Source organism: Gopherus flavomarginatus, chromosome 17, assembly GCF_025201925.1.
Source record: "Gopherus flavomarginatus isolate rGopFla2 chromosome 17, rGopFla2.mat.asm, whole genome shotgun sequence".
In the NCBI taxonomy this organism is placed as follows: domain Eukaryota; kingdom Metazoa; phylum Chordata; order Testudines; family Testudinidae; genus Gopherus; species Gopherus flavomarginatus.
In genome coordinates this window covers 10711329-10735557 of record NC_066633.1, presented here as the reverse complement: position 1 = coordinate 10735557, position 24229 = coordinate 10711329, and the positions used below count along the sequence as shown (strand labels likewise).

The window sequence follows — 24229 nt, the reverse complement described above, 5'->3', positions numbered from 1 at the left end:
TGCATGGGCTACACTTTGCGTGCAAGATGCTGTTCAAGCTGTATTGAAATGTATATTGAGAGGAGTGTGTGTTCAAGGTGCATGTATTCATGATAGACATTTTCAGGGTCTGCTCCGGGCCCCAGCACACCAAGCGCGTGCTTGGGGCGGCATGCCACCGGGGACTCTCTGCCAGTCGCCGGGAGGGTGGCAGGCAGGCTGCCTTCCGCGGCATATCTGCAGAGGGTCCATTGGTCCCGCGGCTTCGGTGGAGCCGCGGGACCAGCGGACCCTCCACAGGCACGCCTGCGGGAGGTTCACCGGAGCCACAGGACCTGCGACCGGCAGAGCTCCCCCTTCGGCATGTTGCCGTGCTTGGGGTGGCGAAATGTCTAGACGCTATGCAGGGAAGAACACAACTGGCGAAGATGCCATCTTTGCAGGTATGTGGTATAATCCGTGAGTCAGAATTCACTAGCTAGTTGTGACAAGAATATTACAGAGCAGCAATAGAGAGTCAAGACCTTCTTATTCCTGATTATCTGAATGGATATTGTGATCCCCTCCATGTGCATTGCTGTTTTACTGTTCCTGGACTAACTAACCTCTCTTAAGGAGAAGCCCCATTTAACCAAATGAATTTCCCTGTCCCCTAGTCTATTTGGATAAATACAGTTTTGTTGTTCTTCTTACTAGCTAGCTAACTTAAGGTTTTCTGTAGTACTCATCATGGGGGGAAGTTCAATTGATGTCAATGGGATTACTCGCCCAAGTAACATTTTGCAGGATTGGGCCCTTGTTTTTTGCATTGTGGCTAAGGTGTGTCAGTATCTGGGATAACTGCTTACCTTGTTTGCCATCTGTGTACAGAAACCCCTCCTGCCCCTCAATCCCTGCAAAATCTTGGCAGCTTCAAGTGAATAGTGTTAGTCAGCCTTGAGAAAACAGGCAACTGGCTTTCTGACATTCCTGCGGATGGAGCAGGCTGTGCCTGCTATGGTGTATATCTGCTATCACTGCAGCTCCTTTCCAGCAAGGAGCTGAAATCAGCACTCTACCTAATTAGAAACGCGGCAGAAAGGCAGATGAGGGGATTAAACAAATTGAAGAATAAAATCAACAGCACCTGTCTGAGTGAGGGAAATGGAAATTACTTCCGGACAGAAGCAATTAAGGCAGAGGAGCCAGGAATGATAGAGAAACCACCCGTGTGGCAGTTGCAAAGCAAGAACTGTCTGTCTCTAACATTTGTGTCTCTCTCTCTCTCATATATGGGGGGAATGGGAGGAGAGTGTCTGTCTGCATCATCAGGACCTTCTCACACTCATGTACATTCGTTTGTCCTTTTTGTGCTTGATCCTCCAAGCTAGGCCTCAGAAGAAGCAGCTTTTTCCAAATCCAGAACAAATGTCACAAATATTTTATTTATTTTATTCATTCCAATAGCTAGCATTCTAAAAACCAAACCATCCTGTCCTGTAAAATTGGCAGCCTTCACGTGAGAGACACAGAAAGTGGAAACGAACTAGAAATCACAGTGACGTGGACTGGTCTGTATTCTTTGCTCCAGCCCTAGAGAATGCAAAAAGAAAAGAAGTGAGAAATCAAAGAGAATTATGACCACATTTCATTTTCAGTTCACCGAGGTGGTGTTAGTTATGCAGATGAGGCCATTTTCTCAATGATATCATTTTTAACCTGTCAGTATCCCTTAATGTCCTCCCACTAGTGGAATCCACCAGTTCAGTAGAATTCTGTGGATGTGGGGAGGGAAGAGGCTGTTGTATTTGTGAGTGTTTGTCGTCTTTTTTTAAAGGCTCATGAGAACAAGGAATTAAATAGCTCTGGCATGAGCTAAGCCTACTTTAAGGCAGAGATTGCATAAACTTCCCCCAGCCAGCTCTGCTACTGCAGCTCAGTCTTCCTGACTTGCAGCCTCAACCATCTGTACAGCAGAACGTGCTGTATTGCAGGATTGTTTCCTTTGGCACACAAATGGGGGCTAAGCTAGAGAACCGTTATCTAAGCATAGGGCTAGGAACTCTGGAGTTTCAATTCCAGCACTACCGCTGATTCGCTCTGTGATCTTGGGTGAGTCATTTGTCTTCTTTGGACCTAAGGCTCTCCCTCCTGTGAGAAGGGGATAACACAATGTTTGCCTACTTCATGGAGGGGCTTGGGGAGGGTCAATTAATGTTTGTAGAGTGCTTTGGCGATAACCAGGGCTAAAAGCTCCCAAACTTGTTTTCACCTATGCTGACATTTGAACTCAGGTCTTCAGTGCAAAGACAATTATTGCCCCAACACAAATGCTGTCCTGAGATCCTCCCTTTCTCTTGCTGAACATCTCATAACAGTGACCTGTCTGCTTGTCTCCATGACCTTTACCGCTTTCTCCCTTGTTTTGCAGCCTTACTCCTGGACGTCATGATTGTGGCAGGACTGCAGAAGCTGGCCAAGCGCCGAGGCCCATACGATGTCCACCCCGGCCTCTTGGACTATCTGACCATGGACATCTACGCTTTCCCAGCCGGCCACGCCAGCCGAGCTGCCATGGTGTCCAAATTCTTCCTCAACCACCTGGTTTTAGCCATCCCACTCCGGATCCTGCTGGTCCTCTGGGCCTTCTGCGTAGGGCTTTCCCGCATCATGATTGGACGGCACCATATCACAGATGTTCTGTCCGGCTTTGTCTTTGGCTACTTGCAGTTCAGGCTGGTGGAGTTGTTGTGGATGTCTTCCAACACGTGTCAAATGATAATATCAATCTGGTGAACATAAGAATCCCTGACGGAAACTAGCAGACACTTTAAGATTCTTTCTCTCATTTTTTTTAAATATAATTCTTCATATTTATTGGGAAAAAAATTAACTTCCATAAGTAGTAGTAGTCTTTTTACTGTTGCTCCCTTGTCTGAAAAAAAAAATGTTTCTTGCAGATGGTTAGGCTTCAACAAAACAAGGGCCAGCCATCACAGTATTTTGGCCACTTTTTAAAATCCCATTTGTATGGTAACCAAACTAAGCAGTAAAGATAACAAAATGAGTTCTCTTTGGATGGTGCACATCTGATGCCCAGGTGCGTTCTCAGAAAACCTGTTATCCCTTTGGGATGCGTTAATTAGCTTCTTGGAGACAAAACATTTTGGGGCGAAGTTCTACAGCGCTTTTTCTGTCTGCCAGCCCAATGATTGTGTCTTGTACAGGGCCGGGCACACTGCCGGCACCTCACAGATAATAAATAATCATAAAAGTTCTGCCATGTTTGTTTCTTATCATATATTGGGGGACTCTCCCAAGGGAAAATGGTGGAAAACCTATCGATTGGGACTTTTAAATAAATGCTGAACAATGCCGTGCAGGGAACACTCCTGCACTGGCCCTTGGGAGACAGAACAGTGGCCCTGATTAGAGCACTTAAACACATGCTTAATTTTGAATGTGTGATTAAATCTTTTTAACTTCAATGGAACTTAAGCACGTGCTTATGTGTTTTGCTAAATAGGAATGAATTTCTGCACATACTTAAAGCTAAATGTTTTCTTAAGTAGTTTGCTGAATTAGGCCCTAGATCAGCTATTCAAAATTCTACTCAGCTAGGGTGAATGTGTGTATGTATTGGGGGGAGCGGGGGTTGTTTTTTGGAAGGACGAATAAAATACACACTTTCCTCATGGTCAAGGGTGGGTGATTTGATTTTGTCTGTTCATGGCAATTTTGAAAGACTGGAATAGATGGGACCCCCTGAGTCTTTTCTGTCTCTTAACTTCTATGATTTTAGATACATGCCAATTAATAAAATGTGGTAAGAGGTGATTTTCATGGCAGTTCCAGTCTCAGATGAAATGCAATCCAGCACATAGGGAGTATGGTGTACTAGCCAGAGTAAGGATTTGGAAGCCTAGAGTTGTTGTTTCTACTCCTGAGCATGGCTTACTTGCTTTGTGACCTGGGCAAGTGACTTCATTACCCCATGCCTCTGTTTCCCCATCTGTAAAATGGGGGTAATGATCTTAGCCTTCCTGGGTTGTGAGGCTGAGTTAACTGATGTTTGTGAGCTCTTGAGATTGTTGGCTGGCAAGTGCAGCACAAGTGCACAGCATTGTTGTTTTGAGCTATCATCCTGAAAATTGGTCAGTTTATATCAGAATTGACTGTATTTGAAAAATGTGATCCATCTCGGATGCCTAATGCGATGACCATGTGGAGAAGCCCCAGGTTTTGAAAACTGTCTCCTTCCTCTTCAGAAACGAGGTCATGGCATTTGGTGGAGGACCCCACCAGAACATCAGGGTCTCCCGTAGTTAGGTGCTTCTTCCCTGCTCCAGGTTGGGCTTCTGTCTTTCTCCTACTTCTGAGTCCTTGGTGGCCCCCACCCCTCATTAAGTCATACAAGCCAGCCATACCTGGCCCACATGGTGGCAGCCTGCCGGTGCTGCATTCCCATCCCCACTCCTGTGCGTCACTACCTGTGGGATCGGGATCCCAAAGATGTAAGTATCTGCCCACTCCCTCCGACCTGCCTACCAAATGAGAGACCAGACCACTGATTCCATAGGATCCAGGTAAGAGAGAACATGAGTAGTGTAATTTGTGTAGAAACTGCCTGGTGAGACAGAGAAAGCATTTTAGCTAAAGGCTGATGCAGGTGTTTAACATTTGTTGTTGAGTGATAATTAATATGAAGCACCTATCCCAGGCAGACATCTCCAGCTGGGGAAGACAGTAAAGAGCCTTCAAAGGCATCAGCTGAATGCTCTTGCCATGCTGAAATTACAGCAGGCAGAACATAGTGAGAGATGCATTTAAAGACAATTGAATCTTATGGAGCTTCCCCTGTGAGCAGCTCCTAAAGAAGTCTCTTCTGGGAAAGGCCTGTGATTGTAGTGAGTGTGACAGGGAAGGGGAGATGCGAACGCTGAGTCCAGATCCTGTTTATTTTCCAGGAAAGCAGCACCCATGTTCTTGGAGAGCACCCAAGTGCTGAAGGGTTGGCCTGTCAGTTGTTTGAGGAGTAGTAGGTTAGGTGTGTATAGGGGATGGGGAGATAAGGCCAGCTTCTGCTCCCATTGCACTCACTGGCAATACATCTATTGATTTCTGTGGGAGACATTACCGCACTTTGGAAGAGAGGCTCTGATCTGATATCTGGTTTTGCTACTGGATGAGGAAGAAGAACCAGCGTTTTCTATGCCTCCCAGGGCTGGAAGGATCTTTGCGAACACCCACAGGTGCTGATTCATGCACAGAAGTGAGCTGTTGTCTCTTGCCTCTTTTTCTTCCAGGTTTCCCTGCTCTCAAGATGACTGACCTCCACCTTCAGGGAGAGATTGAGGCATGGGAGGGTGCACTCCAAGGTGAGTGTATGTAGCCGGCTGTGTTGGATGGACAATAGATGTATGAACAGAAAGGGAGCAGTTGATTCCTCTGTCCTGGTTTCCATGAGGAAACCCATCACTTTTAGGGACATGTAATGCTGAACCCCAGATTTTCTCACCCCTTTGATAATGGGCTGGATAAAAACAATAAAATAGGATATCTCCATTAATTTTTTTTTATCTCCTAGAACTGAAAGGGACCTTGAAAGATCATCAAGTCCAGCCCCCTAGGACCAAGTACTGATTTTTGCCCCAGACCCCTAGGTGGCCTCCTTAAGAGATTGAGCTCACAACCCTGGGTTTAGCGGCCAATGCTCAAACCACTGAGCTATCCCTCCCGCTTCGTCTATAGCTGCACTCCAGGCACCCATTGCTAGGGCCTGAATCTCTTCTCACTCACTTCAGTTTCATGCTGGAGTCTCCCTGCTAGCTTCTGCAGAGTGAGATTCACAGTGGTATAAGCAGGAGGCATATTAGGCGCCGAGGGGGCAGCGAAGACTTGCTGACTAACCTCAGTGGCCAGGCTGCTCTCTAGCACCCTCCGGATGGTCGTGAAGTGAGGAGGGATTAGTTACAGGCCCCAGCTGCCTCTGGGTGGACACTTATTTCCCTGTGAGTGGCTGGCCCCTTCTGTTGCCCAGGTGGTTAAATTATTTGGATCATGTGACAGGAAGGCAGCGCAGGCCAGGCCATGGGCTCTGGACACGCCAGCAAGGATGGGCCGGGCGTGCCAGGTGGGAGAAAAGCCTGCGAAGCTGCAGCTGGACTGAGGAAGCAGCTGCCGGTGAGTGCTGAGGGGACCACGGCTGGCTCCGGCGGGAAGCAAGGGACTGTCTGGAGCTCTGAGAAGTGGGGCTGGGGACCCCGACTCAGGAGGAGAAAACTAGCTGAACTTTGGAACTGGTGCTCAGGACCAGACGGGTGAAGCCAGTGTGAAATGCCATGTGGCTCGGGAAGCAGGGCTGTGGGCTCCCTGGATTAGGGGGAAGGGCTTTAGCCTGGAGAGCCAACGTGTGTGTGGACTAACTAGACTGGGTCCCCCTCCAGGAGGGCAGTGTCCAAAAATGATAGGGATTGGGGGTAGTTTTTGAGGAGCCCTGTGAGAGATGCAGAGCCACCCAGGCCACGAGGGGCCGCTCTGGAGGCAACAGTGGTTTGTTTTGATTTCCCTTAGCTCTCCCCCAGTCAACCTAAGCTAAACTGAAATAAACCTGGTTTGTTTATATGGAAATAAGAGTGTCCGCATAGGGATTTGCTCCAATTTAATTAAATCACTTCAGAAATCACCCCTTTGGTGAAGCTGGTACAGCTCTGTGGGGAGGCCAGCCCTAAATCAGTTTAGAAATCACTGTGACTGCCTGGTATGGACACAAGAGAGTACAAGTTACATCAGTATCGGGCACTGTCCCCCGATCTAGGTGCCCTTCAGTGTTGGGGGTGTTGCACCAATGGAGTGACTTCAGTGCTCAACTGTGTAGCCAAGGCCTCGCAGACAAGCTGAAAACGCCACACACACAATAGCATTAATACTTCGCCAAGGGTCCAGCTGGGACAGGCCTGGGCACTGCCTTGTCCCTGGTGAGCAAGGGGTTAACGCTGGCTCAGCTTCCCCCTCCCTTGCTCAGTGGGTAGGGTGCCTGTGGGAAGGTTAGGCTCCACAGCCAGGTGCACAGGACCCTGTTGAGCTCCCAGGCTGGGGAGTTCTGTTAGGTCAGTTGGCTTAGCTGTCTTGTTGCTGACCGTTCGCCTGGAGGAAAAGCACTCGCTGACTGCATGTATCTTCCCCTTGCCCAGCATGGCTCTACCACGTTACCTAGCCAGCTTTCCTCTCACCTCCCTTCCCCCTGGCAGAGTCTGAGTCTTCTCTGCTCTCCCCTCCACCTTCAGCAGATCCTCTCCCATGAGTGGCCCTGGGCCCTGCAACCCAGGTGCTCATTATACGGGCACCTGTGAAAGTGCCCCTGAGTTCTGGGCCGATGCAGAGAGCGCCCCCAAGTGGAATGCCTGCTGCTTGCTGACTCTGGGACATGAGTCGCCCCTCTGCTATCTGTTTTTAGATTCAGTGCCATGCTGACACAACAAGGCAAGAGGGCACAGAGCACAGGGAGGAAGGTGAATTAGTTCTGCTCTGCTCTTTATTTCCTCATTGTCCTGAGCGGCGCAGGGATGCAGGGCCCCCGTTGGCCGAGCTGTCATTGGCCGAGGGAACACTGGGCTGCGACTGGACTCAGGGATGCACAGAAAATGCATTTGCAGAGGCTAAGTCAGCTCTCGAAAGATGTGATTGTGCCTCTGGGTTAGAAAACAATCAGTGGAGCTGTGTGCAGTTCTAGCCTCCGCTGAACGAGAGGATCCTGTCTCTGTCACTATAGCAACAGACCAGGATCACAGGATACCCGGTTGTTCCCTGGTCAGTGTTGCTCAACTTCTGCGCCGGGGCTGAGCGGAGCTTCTTGAGCTTGCTTGTCCAATGGCTCTGCCGTGAGCTTCAGCGGGCGCCAGGGCATGTCTCTTCCAGGAGAGCCACACCACTGCAGCCCTTTGGGAGGCAGGTGCCTTTGATCGCCATTATAAATCACTGCAGTCTTACAAACGGCCATTCAGGGCAGGAACGGATGGGTTATTGATTAGCTCCTGGGGGTTTGAGGGGAGGGAGGCATGGAATTCACAAACTGACAGAAACGGCTTTGAAGCAGCATTCTCTGATTGTAGTTTAGAATCGTGTGGGTGGTGGTGTCTGAGAGACCACAATACTGCAGCCTACAAGATACAATCTAAGGGGATTTGTTTTAGCTTTAAGCTTTGGTATAAATAATACAGACCTACTTTTATGATGATTGCTGTTTGTGCTAGTGATAAGCCAGGATGGCAGTGGGGTGATGGGATTGGATGGTGCAGTACTGCAGTCGCAGAAATTCAGGACCTGATTTGCCTCTCGCCCTGGTGTAAATCAGGAATCACTTCAGTGAACTCAGTGGAGTTTAAACTGGTGTAAGTGACAGGGGAATCTGTCCCCCCTCCCACATTTATATTTCATGCACCACAGGCGCTTACTTCTTGCTAGCGTCTGATTCCTGCTCACCGCTCAGACCGGAAACATAGGTGTGGTTGTTTTTGAAAGCAGGGCTTTCCAGTCAGGGGCAGCATGAGAGTTTTGTTGCCTCTCTGAGGTTTCAAAGGGCTGTCGGTAGCATATAGAGCCTTTGGGCCTGGTTCTTCTTACAACCTGTCATCATTCACACCTGTGCAACGTGGGGGTAAAGGCCACCGTTCTGGTTTGGTAGCATCTGACATCCGCTGTGCACGGGTGTCAATATCTCTACAAGTGCAGGGCGGTGAAGAATCAGATCCTTCAACTGCTAAATCAGAGGTTCAAATCCAACCTGGGTGCGTAATGTCCACCAGCGAATTGCTGCTCCACGGCTATGTGGCAAACAAGTTTGGTGGCCCCAGTCCAGTGTTCGGAGGGCAGGTGTCCCCATCACATCAGTCACCCCAACTGGCACCTCAGTGGGGAGTTTGAGCAGAGGAAAAGGGCTGAAGGCGCCTCGGGCACTAAACTCCTACAGGTCATGGTTGATGCCCATGGGTGTAGGAGCCTGCCCTGCAGCTGCCCGTACTCTGTATCATGGTCCTCAGAACAGTGGGGTTGGCACCTTTCACCAGCACCAAATTCACATGTAAAACATTTTCAATACATAGGAGGGAGGAGGGTTGGTGAGGCCTGATCCTTGGTTAGAGACAGACTCTGCTGTACAAGACAAGGCCAGGAAGCCAGGCTGCTCTGGGCTCTTCCTGTTTCCTGAGCCATTCTTCATCTGTGTTGAGCAGCAGCGGTGTTTCTTGTGATAAGAGCAGGGGAGGAAAGGGTGGGTGTGTGTCAGTCAGTCACACCCTGAAAGTGTTCCATCAGAAGCCCAGGAAGGCCCGGGCCCCCATGGATAACTGAGAACCACCAGCCCACAAGAAGTGGGGACAGGGCTGTAAAAACTGGGATATACATGAAGCCCCTGTGGGTCTTTCCTTGGCAGAGAGGCCAGGTGGGGTGATGTGCTGCCTCTGTGTGGGGATGGAGAGGGTTGGTGCCAGCTTTGGAGCAGCAGAATCACACGTGAGATGGAGAGGCTCCATATACAGAAGGGATCAGAGAGTAGAGGCCGGGCCCTGTGCGAGGTGCCTGCTGGGGCTGAAGGACAGATCTCTCAATCAGCTGAGACTTTAGTAAAAGGAGATGCATGTTGGTGTCGTGCATCGCGTTGTGTGGTCCTGTGGGCCCAGCCCGCATGGAGTAGCCGAGGGCTCTGCAGTAAAAGTTTCCCAACAGACAGCTTTGTGTCTTGGGGGGGGAGGTTGCGGGTCCATTCATGCAACACCAACAATCTGGTGACACCTGTGATGCTGCTGTTTAGCTACTTGACTCCATGGTGCAGCTGCTTGACTTCTTTCCCTAGGAGCCCTCAGCAGTAGGGTAACCAGATGTCCCGATTTTATAGGGACAGTCCCGATTTGTGGGTCTTTTTCTAATATAGGCTCCTATTACCCCCCACCCCGTCCCAATTTTTCACATTTGCTGTCTGGTCACCCTGCTTGGCAGAGTAGGTTGGGGTGGAGGGGTGTAGGAAGCCGCACAAGCCTGAGGCCTCCAGCTGGAGGCCCTCGCACCCTTTCCCTCCCACCAGAGGCACGAGGGCTGGGGTAGAATCACTGCCCACATTGCAGGGGAGGAGGCGCCCCCCCCATCCCCTGCCACCCAACAGTTTGGGGTATAGTGTTTTCCTGTAGATTCATCTGTGGGAGGGGGCTGTTCTGGGCGAGCTGCCTGTCAGCTAGAAGGGGTTGGGCCGTGGCTGTGTCACAGTGCAGAACACCTCATTACGGGTAGTGTCACCCTAGCGTCGCCAGAGAGCATGAGTCCCAGCCGCAGCCAGGCAGTGCTGGCATCTTCACTAGGCGCACACACAGCACACCAGATCCCCCAGAGGAGGCAACTGCTTCATGCTGAGCTGCGTGCGTGGGCTGCTCCTGGCAACGCTGCGGAAGCCCACGCGTAGTGCAGACGAGGAGGAGGAGGAGTTCATTTTTATTTTTGGTGTGAGTGATAACATGCCCCCAAGCTTTTAATGCTGATTAAATTCAGCTGCAAAAAGAGGTTTTAATTTATAAAAATGAAGAGCACTGGGTAAGAAGCAAATCTGGATTATAACCTCAGGCATATGGGGAATCAGAGCTGGGCTGTTTGTTTGTTTCTATTCCCCTCGTGCACCCCCTAAGCTTGTGTTTTATTTGAACAAGCTGTTTGGTTTATTTTTGGCCTCTGAGTATTGGAACCGTGGGGAAGAAAGAGGGAGACACGTCCCTTCTCGGTAGGGCTGTGTGGAGTCTCGCCCCGGTCTGTGTTTTGCTCTCTCACTGGACTCTTTCATGATGCATCCGTTTCTGTTCTTCCCCCAAGGCAGAAGAGGAGAGGAGGAGGGAATGGGAGCCCCCCCACCACCACTACCAAGACCAGAGAAGGGCATGAGATGGTTTGAGCTTGGTGAGGAGAAGGTCAGGCTTGCAGAATGCTGGAGTGATGCAGCTAAAGCTGACCCCTCTGGAGGGGGCAAAGACCCAGCAGGTGGGTGGGGAGAGGAGGGAAGGCCATTTTCCTTTCCCATGTTATTAGAGCTGGGTGAAGAACAGACTTTTTTGGTTCACTGGCGGTAGTTCTGAAAAACTGGGGAAAAAACTGTTGGGTTTCAGTTTCCTTTTGATTTTGAACATTGATTCGCGCGTCTCATTCTTCCAAATAAAGTTCAAGGCCATTTCAAAATGAAAAGTCCCTTCAAATCAGAAAATCAAAATGTTTCCTTTCGAAATGGTCCAAACAAAATATTTTGATTTATTTGGATTTTTTTTTTTTGGTTACTAAACCAATTTGGCAAAATCAGCACCAAGTCATGAAATATTTTGGTATGGTCAAATTTGCATTGGTCACTGAAAAAATTCACCCAGCATTATCTGCAATGGCCACAGAGGCTTGGAGTCAGCAAAGAGCTGGAGAAGCAATGGGGCTCTTGATACTCTGAAGTGCTACACACAACCGCCTACTGCAACTGCTTGTGCTGCAGCCAATTGGGCTTTTGTATCTCAACAGTCACAAAACAGCTTCAGACAAGTGTGGGTGCACGTTATGGGGGTGTGTGGTGTTTGTGTGTTGCCTGGACATGGGTGCCAAGAGTGTGTAGTGTGTTTGCATAAATTGCATGTCTGTGTGGTGTTTGCATGTGTGTGGCATATATGCATAAGGGGGGGGACTTGTTTTGTGTGTGCATGCAGTTGTGTGTATGTGTGTGGTGTTTGTTTGTGTGTGTTCAAATGGCAGACAGTTCCCCCCACATCTGATTATACTATTGAACTGGAGTGTAATTCAGCATCCCACAGAGACACCATAATCCCATAGAGCTGTTCTGCGGATTTGAGGACAGGGGGTGGGGGCGGGGTGTTACTAACACTGTTATGCAAGACTTCATTTTGGTAGAGCTTAAGGAAAGGCACCTTTCAGTGCTCCTTCCTCCCGCTGTGTTGAGCTGGAGCTGGTCTCTCTCCGCTATGGAAGGACCAGCTGGCAGGAACGCCAGCAGCAGGAGAGCAGCTGCACGAGTCTAGTTCTCTGGCGAGATGGCCAGCAATTCCCTAATGGCTGTCACCTAGAGGCAATATGTGATCTTGGAAGAGTCTTTCCTGGAATGCCATGATGTGGCTCTAGCCTCTTGTGTATTGGATTTCCTTGGAAAAATGCTTCCCCCTTTATTAACTGAAGAGGAAGTTTCTAACAAACGATAAGAGATCCATAGACTGGTTTAAACAGCTTTCAGCAGCTCTCTGAGTCTGGAAGAATCTATCAAGTGTAGCTGTGTTAAACTACTTAAAACTTAAAAAGCTACTTAAACTTAAAGTACAGGTTGTGCTAGAACATCTGTTGCAACAATACACAATCTTTTTCTATGCCCAGAGACTTCTAGCCCACAAGGACAATAGTAGTTCATGAGAACTCTAGTTTAGCCTATGTACATAAATTAGGTGGCAATTAAGCCTTTAGTTACTGGACTGAAAAGAGATGCGCACAGCATATATCTCTAAGATGGCACATCCCCTCTCAGACACTAGACCAGTTACTGACAACTTGGTGGCAGAAGGAGGCTTGAAATAGGAGATAAATGACCCTTTCCCCTGAACACACAAACCACAGTAACCCGGTGTTGCTGGGCTGTCAGGGTCACCCAAGAGTGAATGTAATAGATAGACTCATAGAGGACTGGAAGGGGCTTCGAGAGGTCATTGAGTCCAGTCCCCTGCCCTCATGGCAGGACCAAATATTGTCTAGACCACCCCTAATAGATAGAGTCCTTTGTCCTGGGACGTGCTACTTTGTGGGTGTCAGTATGTGTGGGAGCGTGTCTCTATTCTGCACTGGGACTGCATCCTTGTCTTAGCTTTGGGGGAACCAGAATGTCAGGAGAGTGAGCCTTGACTGCCATCTTTGATATTGCGCTTTCATGCGGAAGGACCAGGAAGGTGTTTGTTCTCCCATGCTGACCTTAGTTACCCAGGAGTCCCCCTTCGACACCCTTTGTCAGAGGTAGGGCTGGCCCGCGGATATTTCTCATTAGTGCTATAGGGCAATATTAGGGTGTGGGGCATTATTTAACTTGGCATTTCCTCAGCTTTCATCTGAGGATTTCGGAGCACTCTATGAACATACTGATTCCCCCTCTCAACACCCCTGTCTTTTCAAAGGGATGGGAAACTGAGGCACACACCTTTCTCCAAGTTGATTCGGTGGCAGAGCTGGCCATAGAACCCAGGTGTCCTGACTCCCTTTTCACTGATCCTGCCATCAGAATACACTTCCCCTCTGCAGGTTTGAGCATGTTAACCTGGCACTTGGTGGGCCTGGGCCCTCTGCTGGATGGGCTCCTACCATTGGCTGATTGGAACTCCGAGAGATCTTTGCTTCTGAGTTCATTCCCCAGGATGCAGGAATCAAGTCGGATTAAGAGTCCCTTAGCTGATCACATTTATTTAATTATTTGAGTGAAATCCCTTGGTAAATATCTTCTTTCCCCGCTCCTATCTCCTTTGCCCTTCATCAGAATAGAAGACAAAGAAGAATTGCAGAATTAGGATATGTTAATTACAAGAGTGGCATTAGATGCATCATTAACCTCTCCTGGCCCAGCTGCACAGAGCAGGGAGGGAGGCTTGGCTGTTGCTGGGAGATGCTAAACAGGGAAAGGATACCAGCAGATTCTGCCTGCTTGCACAGTGGTCCTGCTGAGTGGGAGAGAGAAATTCCAGCAATTAACGAGGGATTTCCCAGCAGCCACTAAATGGAGCTGCAGCTACTTCTTTTGCAGCAGCATTGCAGCAATTAACCTTTCATGGTGGTGGTTTGACAAATTGGCCCACATGCCACAGCAGTTAACAGCAAAGGCCATGGGGCAGGGCAAGACTTAGGGCCCTCAGCACTGTGACATACATCATGTTCAGGGGGCCTGAATAGGAGGCGTTTCCATCCAGAGTTTGGAGTCGAGTGCAGTTAGAAATGTCATTGCCCCTCGATTTACAATAAGGTCTTGGATCTGCCCTGTGCTCTAGAAGGCATGAACACGAAGGCATTGCTAATACAGCTGGTCCTTGGACAGGAATCTCCCTATGGACCTTTGAGATGTACAGAGTGACTTGACTGCGTGTAGGACAGTGTGCCTTCATTGGGGCATTCTCCCCGGGCCACTTCCAGGTCTCTATGACACTGGAGTGGGGAGAGGTACAGAAATTGCTCCAGTACATCCACTGGTGCACTGGCTTGCCGTTCGTTCCCCAGGGCAGTTTCAGGCCTTGGTTTTCACCGGTACAGACCCTTATGGTTTAGGCCCTGGCTCCCTTAGAGATGTCCCCCTGCATTTGCGCTGAGGTCTGCAGGTGCCCTGTGCTTTGCCCAGCAGCTCCCCACCCCAGCCTACAGCCCTTGGAGGCACGCTGCCATGCCCTGCTATTGAGAGACACCTGCCCATGAAAGGAGAGTTGGGGTTGACAGAGACCCTTTCAGGCCTGTGGATTTTTATTGGGGATTGCCTGAGCTATTTAACTGTTGGGGTGTTGCTCTGAGGTCCTGTTTAGCGAGATTTAGAAGCAATTTCAGATAGATGCCCTGACCCTCAGAAACTCCCCTGCTCCTCCAGACACCCCCCACACACACCCTTCCACACACATGGGCAGCACCTGATAGCGAGGAGCAGACATGGAGAAACTCCCTCTTGTCATCCTGCTTATCCTCTTCATCGGGTCCTAGCCTGCATTCCTTGCACAACCGAGGAGCCCACTGAAATCAGCAGTGGACAAGGGCTGCAGCATCAGACCCACAGAGATTAACTCAAATAAAATCGCCGGGAACAGAAGCTCAGATAATTGCAAATAGATGATGGGTGTAAACTAAACGTTCCCCCTGAGGCACGGGTGCACTGTCCTTGCTCTGCCTCCACGTCCCTGCTTGGCAGAGCAGCAGTGAAAGCGTTTCCCTTGACAGTTTGTTTAGGAGTTAGCTTCATGCACATCTGGCTGCAGAGGTCAGTTGCAAAGAGACGTGATCCGGTTAGTACTGATTCCCCAGCCTTGTTGAGATTTTGACCTTGAAGCTGCCAGGCTTGTTTTTAAAAGGGGGTTTGCTGTGTGTGTTTGTGTTTTAACCTGATTGCTAAAGACATACAACAGCAGCACATTACCACATCGGTTTCGTGTCCGGCACACATGGGAAGGTTACATAAAAGAGATTAATGGGATAGCAGGAACAGAAAGAAATACATGGGGCCATGTGATGAGAGCTGCTTAGGAAGGGATGCGGCAGGAGGAGCTGCCTGGTCTGATGGTTTGGATGATCTGAGTTGAGCCAGAGCAGTTCCTGGAAGTATTCAGCTACTGCTCTGCATTCCTTGTTTCAGGATGTTTCGTATATTCTTTTGTCTTGCTCCTAAATCAATGTGAGGTCATGTGTGCTTAGCTGATTTCTCTAAGGCCCTGTCCAGAGCTGAATCAGAACCAGGCTAGATGTGAACAGAGAATTTCAGACTGCAGGGACTTTGGCCCAGGAGCATCAAATAGTCCATTTATTAGATACTTCAAAAAGGAGAAATAATATGAACTCTTTCATTTGCAACTTCCCCGAGTTGGGTTGGGAGGGTGGGGGCAGAATGGGAGGCACAAGCTAGAGACTGGGCAGGGAAGCTTTATTTTTTGGATACTAGTGACCCAATCTTTCTACCTCCTATTTCCGCCCTCCTGCTAAAACAAGTCACTGCAATATGTCTGGCACTCAAAAGCTCAGCAGTTCTCACCTGGGGAGGTGCCTCTCTACCGTTTTGGGAAGGCACGGCTGGAGTCTGACCCAGAAGTGTCTAGATCAGAAGAGTAATTCCGAGGGGAAAGATTTGTATGTTTCACAAGATTTCCGGTGTTTGTTTGGGTTTTTTTCAGTCTCCTGCAACAACAGCGGCAGCTGCTCAGCTTCCTTTCTAGATAACCTTCTTCCTGTTACCCAGCATGCTTATTATCTACTACAGACAGACTGGCAAGAGTAACCGGAAAACTGATACCTTATCTCTACCTTCAAGGAGCATATTTAGGAGTTGGAATGTGTTGCAATGGTAATTGACTGTATAAATACAAGTGATGTATAAGGACAGAGGCTTCTCCTCTGAGAGAGAGAGAGCACCTGCTAGACAGGAACCAGGCTATAGGCACCAGGCTTGTGCCTACCAAAAAAACCCTCTTTTTTTATATTTAAAATGTGAGTCAGAAAAGCAGTGGCTCAGACTCAGCAGCTGATTGGGGGTTGGGAGTCAGGACTCCTGGATTCTACTCCCAGCTCTGCCACTGCCTTGCTGTGTTGTTAGCCAAGTCACAACCCCTTTGGGCCTGGGTTTCCCCATCTGTGGGAAAGGGCTCACCATACATACCTGTCTTGCAAAGGATGTTATGAGGATGAATCAGTTTGTTTAGGTGGCGGTTTGCCACAAAATGTCCTGAGTACATACTTTTTAGTCTGGGCTTGGATTTAGAACAAGGTAATATGCAAACACAACAGTAAGAGTAAATAGGATTTGCAAGTAATAGACTAATTGCAATGAACGGACTCAGCAGTGAAGGCAAGCTGAGAGCGCTGAACCAGAACTGATGAGTGATGGGAGTCAAGCAGTGCTGCAGCACTTCACTCATTTCCCTCTTGGTAAGTTACTGACATGACTGTAGCAATCGCAGTAGCCTTGTCTTGGTGATGAAAGAGGAGGGAACAGAACAAGCCAGCCTGGCAGGGGGGATGAGGGTAACAGCTGCAGGAGAGGGGCAGGAGTGGGGGTGTCTATTTTGGGCCAGTTCTGGTTGGGGAAAATAAATAATCAGCGCTTCCACTTGGCTGCAATTTAGGGAGCTGGGGAAGGTGCAGAAACGGAGCTGGGTGAGCCTGGCTGCCTGGCAGGGTCATTCCAAACGGTTGAGGGAGCAAGAAGCCCTTTTGTCCAGGTCACTTTCTAGGGCTGTCATTCAGTTGTGCTGCCCAGCTGCAGTTGTTATGACTGCATTGTCTCTGACCGTACCTGGACCAGCTAGTAAGGAGACCTGGCCATTGACTGTAACGGTGCTCTCTGACTGTAACTGCTACTGCGTCCCTACCTGTACTAGTAAGTCACCCTGCCTACATTTGCAATATATCAGCACTCGAGACTGCCACCATACTGACTCTAGAGACTAAGGCCCAGATCTTCAAAGGTCTTTAGGCTTTTAACTTTCATTGGGAGTTAGGAGCTTAAAGACCTTTGAGGCTCTGGATCTGTGGCTAGAACGGCTCTTCTGCCTATACTTGCACTCTCACTGTAGTTGCCAGAGTAACAGTACCTTCAAAAGACACTGTGACTGCTGATGACTGGATCTGCAAAATAGTCTGTTCCACGTCATTGGCAGTACATAGGAATTGCCAAACCAGATCAACTCCGGCTCATATTGTTCAGTAACGTGTCTCTGGCAGTGGCCAGCACCAGCAGCTTCAGGGGGAGGTGCAAGAAACCTTGCAGTAAACTGATAGGGAGTAGGATGAGACCTTCATGTGCGGTAGATTATCCACTAACGGGGACTGGTTTAAACCCTGAAGCTTGAGGCTTTTTATCTTTTCTAACACTCTTGTTTTGCATTACCAGTTAAAACCCTGGATGTTCCTGCTATCTCTATGAACATCTAAACCGTCTCTGAATCATGCTAAATTCTTGGCCTCAGTGACATCTTGTGGCAATGAGTTCCACAGTCTAATTACATGAGTACTAGACCCCTGACCACTTCTGATGTTGTGTGTGTCACCAGAGGGGGATTATGGTCATATGGACCAGGCCTGACAGCTGCTAACACAAACACCTAAAGCCAGCAGCACTTATTTCTGCCATGCTGTAATCTGATCACTCCTGGGATGGGATTGGGAGGTGAAGGCGTTGAGTAGGGGCTAGCTGCCACCAATGATCTCTATCTTGTTGACAGCCTCAGCAGAGTCTAATGATTGAATGGACCATGGAGGCTGAATTCCTCTGTCCCTCGGAAGAAGGTAGAAGCACATTGGCAGGGCAATGTGCCATACATTGATACCTGTGGATAAAGAGAAGGCTTCAATCTGCAGGGTCAATCCTGCTGCTTTTGCCAGCACTATATTCACTTAAGAGTTGGGAGGGAAAGCAATGCATTACTGTAATAAATTCTGCAAGCCAGCTTGCTGTCCCTGGCCCAGCTGTAGCTATATTTGCTTAGCAGCTTTGTTCCTTTATTGGCTGTTGTTTTTGGAGGCCTTCCAGCCCACTGGAGATTGGGATAAACCCTTGTGCTGTTTCCAACACTTGTATTCCCTTAAGCAGACATTGCTCCCTGGATCAGGACAGAGCAGCCTCTGCACCTGGCTGGCTGGGGAAGGGCACCGCGCAGCCCGGCTCTGGCGCAGCATCACAGTTCTCCCTGTCAGTGTTTTAAGAAAAAAAAATCCAACCAATCCACTCGGCATCTGCATCTTGTGATCCTGAAACCCAAGAGCCCCCCTGACTCAGCAGGTTATTAATAACCCCCTGGCTGTCTTCCCAGGGCAGCGACTGCCAGCCCCAGCTTCTCCTCCTTCTCCTCTGGGACAAGGCAATGCATACGACAGGCAAGGTTAGAGGTTCCTGCCGACCTCCAGGCCCCTGGGGCATTGTAGTGTAGCCAGCAGGCTGCTGGCTTTCCAGCGCTGCACAGACTGAGCCCAAGGGGATGTGTGGTGGCGGCACTAGTTATTGGAGGCTTTGCTAGTCAGGGCTCCAGAGAAGATTTTGAGGGTCCATCTGTGTCCAGCCCCAATGATGAGTCACTCTTGAAATTAGTAGCACCAGGATCTGTGCCTGTGAGACCACTCTGCAGCCCATCCTGCTGCTTTAGGACCCAAGGGGTTTTGGCTAGTGAGGTCACAGGAGCAGAACAGGGTTCTTAGGCACCTGGGTCACCCCTCCTCTGTCTCTGTTCATCCTCTTGCAGGGCCTTGCTGTGTTCATGCCCCTCACGCCCTCCCTTCATACCTGCAACCAGGAGAACAAGACAGGCAAACCTTAGGTCCTGGTGTAGACGTGACCCTGCTGTTGCCCGTGTGAACCTGACAGGAGGGGATGTTCTTAACAAGACCAATGCAAGAAAGACCAAAAAGCCCTGCCTCTGCCTACCCCGGGCTGTGGAGATGACATAACCTCGGGTTGGGATAGTCTGGCTCTAAGCCCCAGGTGAACACAGTCTAGTGAGGCACCTGTATTCCCCAGGTAAGCACTGTACTGGGGGTTGGCACTAACAACCTCACCAATTTCTTGGCTTATAGACAATATGGAAGCCCATTGTCAGCCTGTGCCTTCAATTTGCACCCACGCTTTGCCCATTGTCAGGTGACATGGGCTCCAGTGAATCATGTCCCATCTACAGGGCATAGAGACCCAGTTACCCCATCATCGCATTCATGGGCGGACAGCACCATTCAGCCTGACAGTGAAGAGCACGTTGTGTTCAGGCCCCAGCCCTGTGTTAAGGTTTTCGGCTTTGAAGGATTGCACCATGAGTCCTGGCCGCAGGAGTGCCCATCCTGTCGGTCCCCAGCTCCCTCCACCCATTGGATTTGAATAGCAAAGAGGAAGCCTGACTTGCACCTGGTTACACAACCATCCCAGCAGCTAGAGCTCTGATTTCTTTTCTTCCTCTTTTCTGTTTTGCCCTCACCCCTCTGGGTTCCTCTTTTCCACTCTCACTCTAAGTATTTTAGAACATGAGGGCAGGAAAGGGGGCCCAGGAGTTTAGGCTGCAAACCACAAACAGGAAAGGAACAGTAACCTCCACTAACCCCTTATGCAATGGAGATGAGCTCTGCGCCGTCTCCAGTACCTGATAGAGGGCATTATTAATCATACGCGGCTAAGAATAGAGCCCAAATCTCCTCATGCTCTCCCCTCACAGACAATGTCCTTTCCAGCCCAGCGAGCCCGTGCAGGCTGCTGTACCACTCTGCAGTGTTACGGCAGTTTGCAAGGGGACCTCTTGGCCACAGCAGACGTTCCCAGCAGCCACTGCTCATGGGGATTGTTCAGACTTTCGGTGAGCCCCATGCCCCCTTCAGTTTCCTGACCCACCCCTGTTCCTTTCCTTTAATTTCTTGAACATTGGGCCTGATTCTCAGTCTGTCCCTCCCCCCTGCCTCCCTGTGGTTGAGGGAGGTGCAGGGGAAGAAGGCAAAAGTGGTTTTAAGTCCCCTTTGTGCTCTCTGTATTCTGTGGCCTGACCAGCCCCCAATGAAGTTAGAGCAGCTCCAAGGCTGCTCCAACTTACCTCCTGCCTCTGCCCTATGGGCTTGTGAGCAGAGCAGATCTCAAACACAGTGCGTTCTGGCCTCACCCCTGACATGGCTGGAGCAGGGCTTACACCAGCTTTACATTGCCCGTACTAAGGTCATTTCTTCCTCTGTAGGGCGTCTTTACAGTAGCAGAGTGATGTAAGGCCCCCTTACAATAACAGAGTATCAGACCCGATAGCTTCGTCCTTCCCTTCTGCTCCCCTGCTTCTCTTCTGCCTCCCTGTCCTGCCATTCCTGCCACATCTTCTCCCATCTCTCTCAGCTTCCCTTCCTCTTTCCTCTCGCATCTGTCTGCTCCCAGTTTCCCTTTCCTCCTCCTTCTCCCTGCCCCTTGGGCACTGCCCCCTGCACTCTGCCTCGCTGTTCTGCTTTTCTCTCCTTCTCGTGGGCCTCTCCAGGACAGGATTTCCCATAATGCTCACTGGCCTAAGGTGAGCAAAGGGTCTTTGGTGCCCTCACACTAGTCATTTTCAACGGCTCCCTCCTCCAAGCCAGAAATCCCTGGAGATACAACTTCGCTGACTCATGGGGTATCCCCTCAGGCACTATGGTATTTGAAGCTGTGACCGGGTACCTGAGGCTAGCTGAGGTAGGTGCTTTTCAGCAGTGTCTGCTGCTCCCATGCACCGCTACAGGCCTCCCACAAATGCCCCCATGCTGATGTTGTTATAGGGACGCTTCCTCTCAGAAAGGGAAGGCGGGAGGCTGTGCGGCACCATGATGTGACCATAAAAATCCCCAAGGCAGGCAAGCCCCATAAGGGGCTAGTAGCTGCAGATCAAGGAAAATAGCATGTTGGCTACATTAAGATGATAATGCAACCCCCAGAATGCTCTACAGAGAATGAAGCAGGGGGGGAGGGAGTTACAGTCCTGAGCATCCACCTCTCCCTTTGACTTTAGCTAGACTTCTGGAAAATCAGGTGCAAGACATCTCCCAAACCCAGTGGCACTTTGGGAAACTGACTACATTGGCTGTGCTACTGGGTAGTTTTTAACTCTGGAGCTGGACCTAAAAGCCTTCCCTTTACACCGACCCTCCAGAAAATCAATGTCCTAGGCCAGTGGTTTTCCAGCTTTTTTCATTTGCGGACCCCTAACGTATTTTGAATGGAGATGCGGACCCCTTTGGAAATCTTAGACATAGTCTGCGGACCCCAAGGCGTCTACAGACCCTGGGTTGAAAAATACTTTTCTGTGGTAATGACAGCCTTTCACAGATTCACTAGACATAGCCCAGATGACCACAGGTTGAAAAACCACTATGCTCGATCCAGTCCTGATGGCTAATGCACGCTGAACTGCTAACTTTCTGGGCGGGGTTGTGTACTCTTAGGATGTGATCTATCCACTGCTTTATGGATGGGTTTTGTCACACAGTACCCTCTGGTGGGGAAAGTGTGCACATGTCATATAAATAGACACTACAGTAGCCAAATCCCATATCCGTTGATGTGACATCTCTTGGAAACGGTGAGGCCAAATTAAGGTGGATTTATTAATTACTTTAACAAAAATGTGTACATCATATTGTCTCTTGTATACACACATAAATTATATGTATTTGACTGCATCCTCGACCCCCATCTTTCAGACATCACTTGTCCTCATAGAGGGGAGATTCGTCCCTGCATCGTTGTCAGAACATGGCCAGCAGGGAGCCATTGCATCTCTCCACTTTCAAGGCTGGCAGGGGCTAGGTCAGCCTCAGGCTCAATTTAAGGCAGCTCTGAATGTTACCCTAAATTGCACCCCAGGCATTCCATCTATCTCCAACTTTACTGGTGGATTTGCTCCCAGAATAAGTCATAGCTTGTATCTGATTGGATGGATTGAACTGAACTAAGTGGTGTTTTCATACTAGATTGGCCTTCTGTTGATTAAATGTCTGACCTTTGCAGAATTTCAGACAGCTTGTCTATCATGTTTAGGACTTTTTGACCTAGTTCAAATACCAAACAGGTAGCTGAACTTTTTTTCCATTTGAGTTGCTATGCCAATGATTTGAGATCTTATTTCAGTATCTTTTTCGTTGCATCTTTCACAACTTCCCAAGTTGCACACAATCAAGGTAGGTCTCAGAAATTGAAGCCAATACTACTTCATGGAGAGTCCATCTTCTTGGATAGAGGACACAGATACCTAGTGGTGTATTTCATAGGCGCCAACTCCGTGCGTGCTCCGGGCCTGGAGCACCCATGGGGGAAAATTAGTGGGTGCTCTGCACCCAGCGGCAGCCAAGCTCCCCTCCTCCCCCCACCCCACTCCTCCTCCTCCCCCCGAGCATGCCAGGTCCCTGCTCCTTCGCCTACCTCCCAGCCACCGCCACAGCAGTTTGGCGGCGTAGCAAGCTCTGGGAGGGAGGGGGGAGGAGCGGGAACGTGGTGTACTCAGGAGAGGAGGTGGGGCCAGGGCGGGGATTTGGGGAAGGAGTTGGAATGAAGGCGGGGCAGGGGCCTCATGGAGGGGGTGGAGTAGGGGCAGGGACGGGCAGAGGGTGGGTCAAGCACCCAGTGAAAAGCGGGAAAGTCAGCGCCTATGGTGTATTTAACACTTCATATTTTGTCCTGAAATATTGCAATTGTTTTTGTAAGCCGTTCCAACGATATCTCTCAGAATAGCATTTTGAGTAGTGTCCTGGCATGCCAAATTCAAAGCATGTCCATAGCAATGAGTATATGTGGCTTGAGGTTCCCTCTGTTGCACTCTGCTTGCTACCCTTGATGCTCAGCTAAGCTTCGCAGCCATAGCATTGCCTGTGACAGTTGTTGTTCCCCAGAGTTAGACACAATGAGATATAGCAGGGGTGGCCAACCTGTGGTTCCGGAGCCACCTGCGGCTCTGCAGAAGTTAATATGCGGCTCCTTGTATGGATACCGACTCCAGGGCTGGAACTACAGGTGCCAACTTTCCAATGTGCTGGCGGGTGCTCACTGCTCAACCCCTGGTTCTGCCACAGGCACTGCCCCTTCCCCAAGCTTACCATGCCCTTGCTTCTCTCCCCCCACCTCCCCCCCGAGCCTCCTGCATGCCACGAAACAGCTGATCAGGAAGTGTGGGGAGGAAGGGGGAGGTGCTGATTGGCAGGGCTGCTGGTGGGTGGGAGGCTCTGGGAACGGAGCGGGGTGCTGATGGGGAGGGGCTGCCAGGGCTGCCCATAGAATTCCAGGGAGCTGGGGCAAAGCAGGGGAGCTGTGGCGCTTGTACTCATCAGGTGGCGATCTGGGTCTTTGGCGGCATTTTGGCGGCGGGGGGCCCTTCAGTCACTCCACGTCTTCAGCAGCAGCACCGAAGGGCCCCCTCCCCCCCAAAATGCCACCGAAGACCTGGAGCGATTGTCTGCAACCCCAAAAGCTTTCCACTAGGCTGCCCTAAGGCTGGATGGGAGAGATCTGAGGGAAGGGGTTTCCATGGCTGATGAGACAGGGTGGAGGTCTCTGCCCACGCTAGCAGTCTACACTTTCAGATGGCTCAGGGCAATAGAAAATTTGTTTAATTCTCCTTTATTATGACATTCATATTTGGTGTCCATCACTGTGCCATGCACTGCTGTTGTTGTAGGAGGTTTCAGTATAGATCTTCATCACCTCCTCCTCCTCCAGCATCAAAACCTTCTCCCTTGAGGAGCACATTTCTTTCAGCTCCTAAAAGGACTCTGCTATCTGGACGGCCCAGGGGGCTGCTGACGTATTACTATGGCTCTTTGGAAATGTGCATTGGTAAATTCTGGCTCCTTCTTGGGCTCAGGTTGGCCACCACTGATATCTAGCTAATTACTGGTATGATTACCTCAGTGGATGTACAGGCCATATTGTTTGTGAAGAGTTGATTGCACAAGCCATTCATGTCATCACCCACATAACACAGGCAATTGCAATTGCTTTTTGTTGGAGAAGAATGTTATTTCATTTACCATAATTGTATAGCCTTGATCATTGTATACCACTTCC

At 49.8% G+C, this 24229-nt stretch overlaps 2 protein-coding genes across 4 annotated transcripts in view; both read left to right on the top strand.

Moving 5' to 3' along the window:
* PLPP7 (phospholipid phosphatase 7 (inactive)) overlaps positions 1-11241 on the top strand; it is a 28483-nt gene extending 17242 nt beyond the window's left edge. The window contains exons 2-5 of one of the 3 annotated variants that reach the window (XM_050926179.1): positions 2390-4307; positions 5265-5336; positions 5999-6141; positions 10810-11241. In XM_050926179.1, coding sequence (XP_050782136.1) covers positions 2390-2754 — 365 coding nt within the window. In that variant the 3' untranslated portion in view covers positions 2755-4307; positions 5265-5336; positions 5999-6141; positions 10810-11241. Of the gene's footprint in view, positions 1-2389; positions 4308-5264; positions 5337-5998; positions 6142-10809 lie in introns of those variants that run through there. The other 2 variants (XM_050926180.1, XM_050926181.1) reach the window with 2 other exon arrangements.
* PRRC2B (proline rich coiled-coil 2B) overlaps positions 10889-24229 on the top strand; it is a 91550-nt gene continuing 78209 nt past the window's right edge. Inside the window, exons 1-2 of the mRNA XM_050926091.1 lie at positions 10889-10974; positions 18930-19204. The gene's annotated coding sequence lies outside the window, so the exon portion shown is untranslated. The remainder of the gene's footprint in view (positions 10975-18929; positions 19205-24229) is intronic.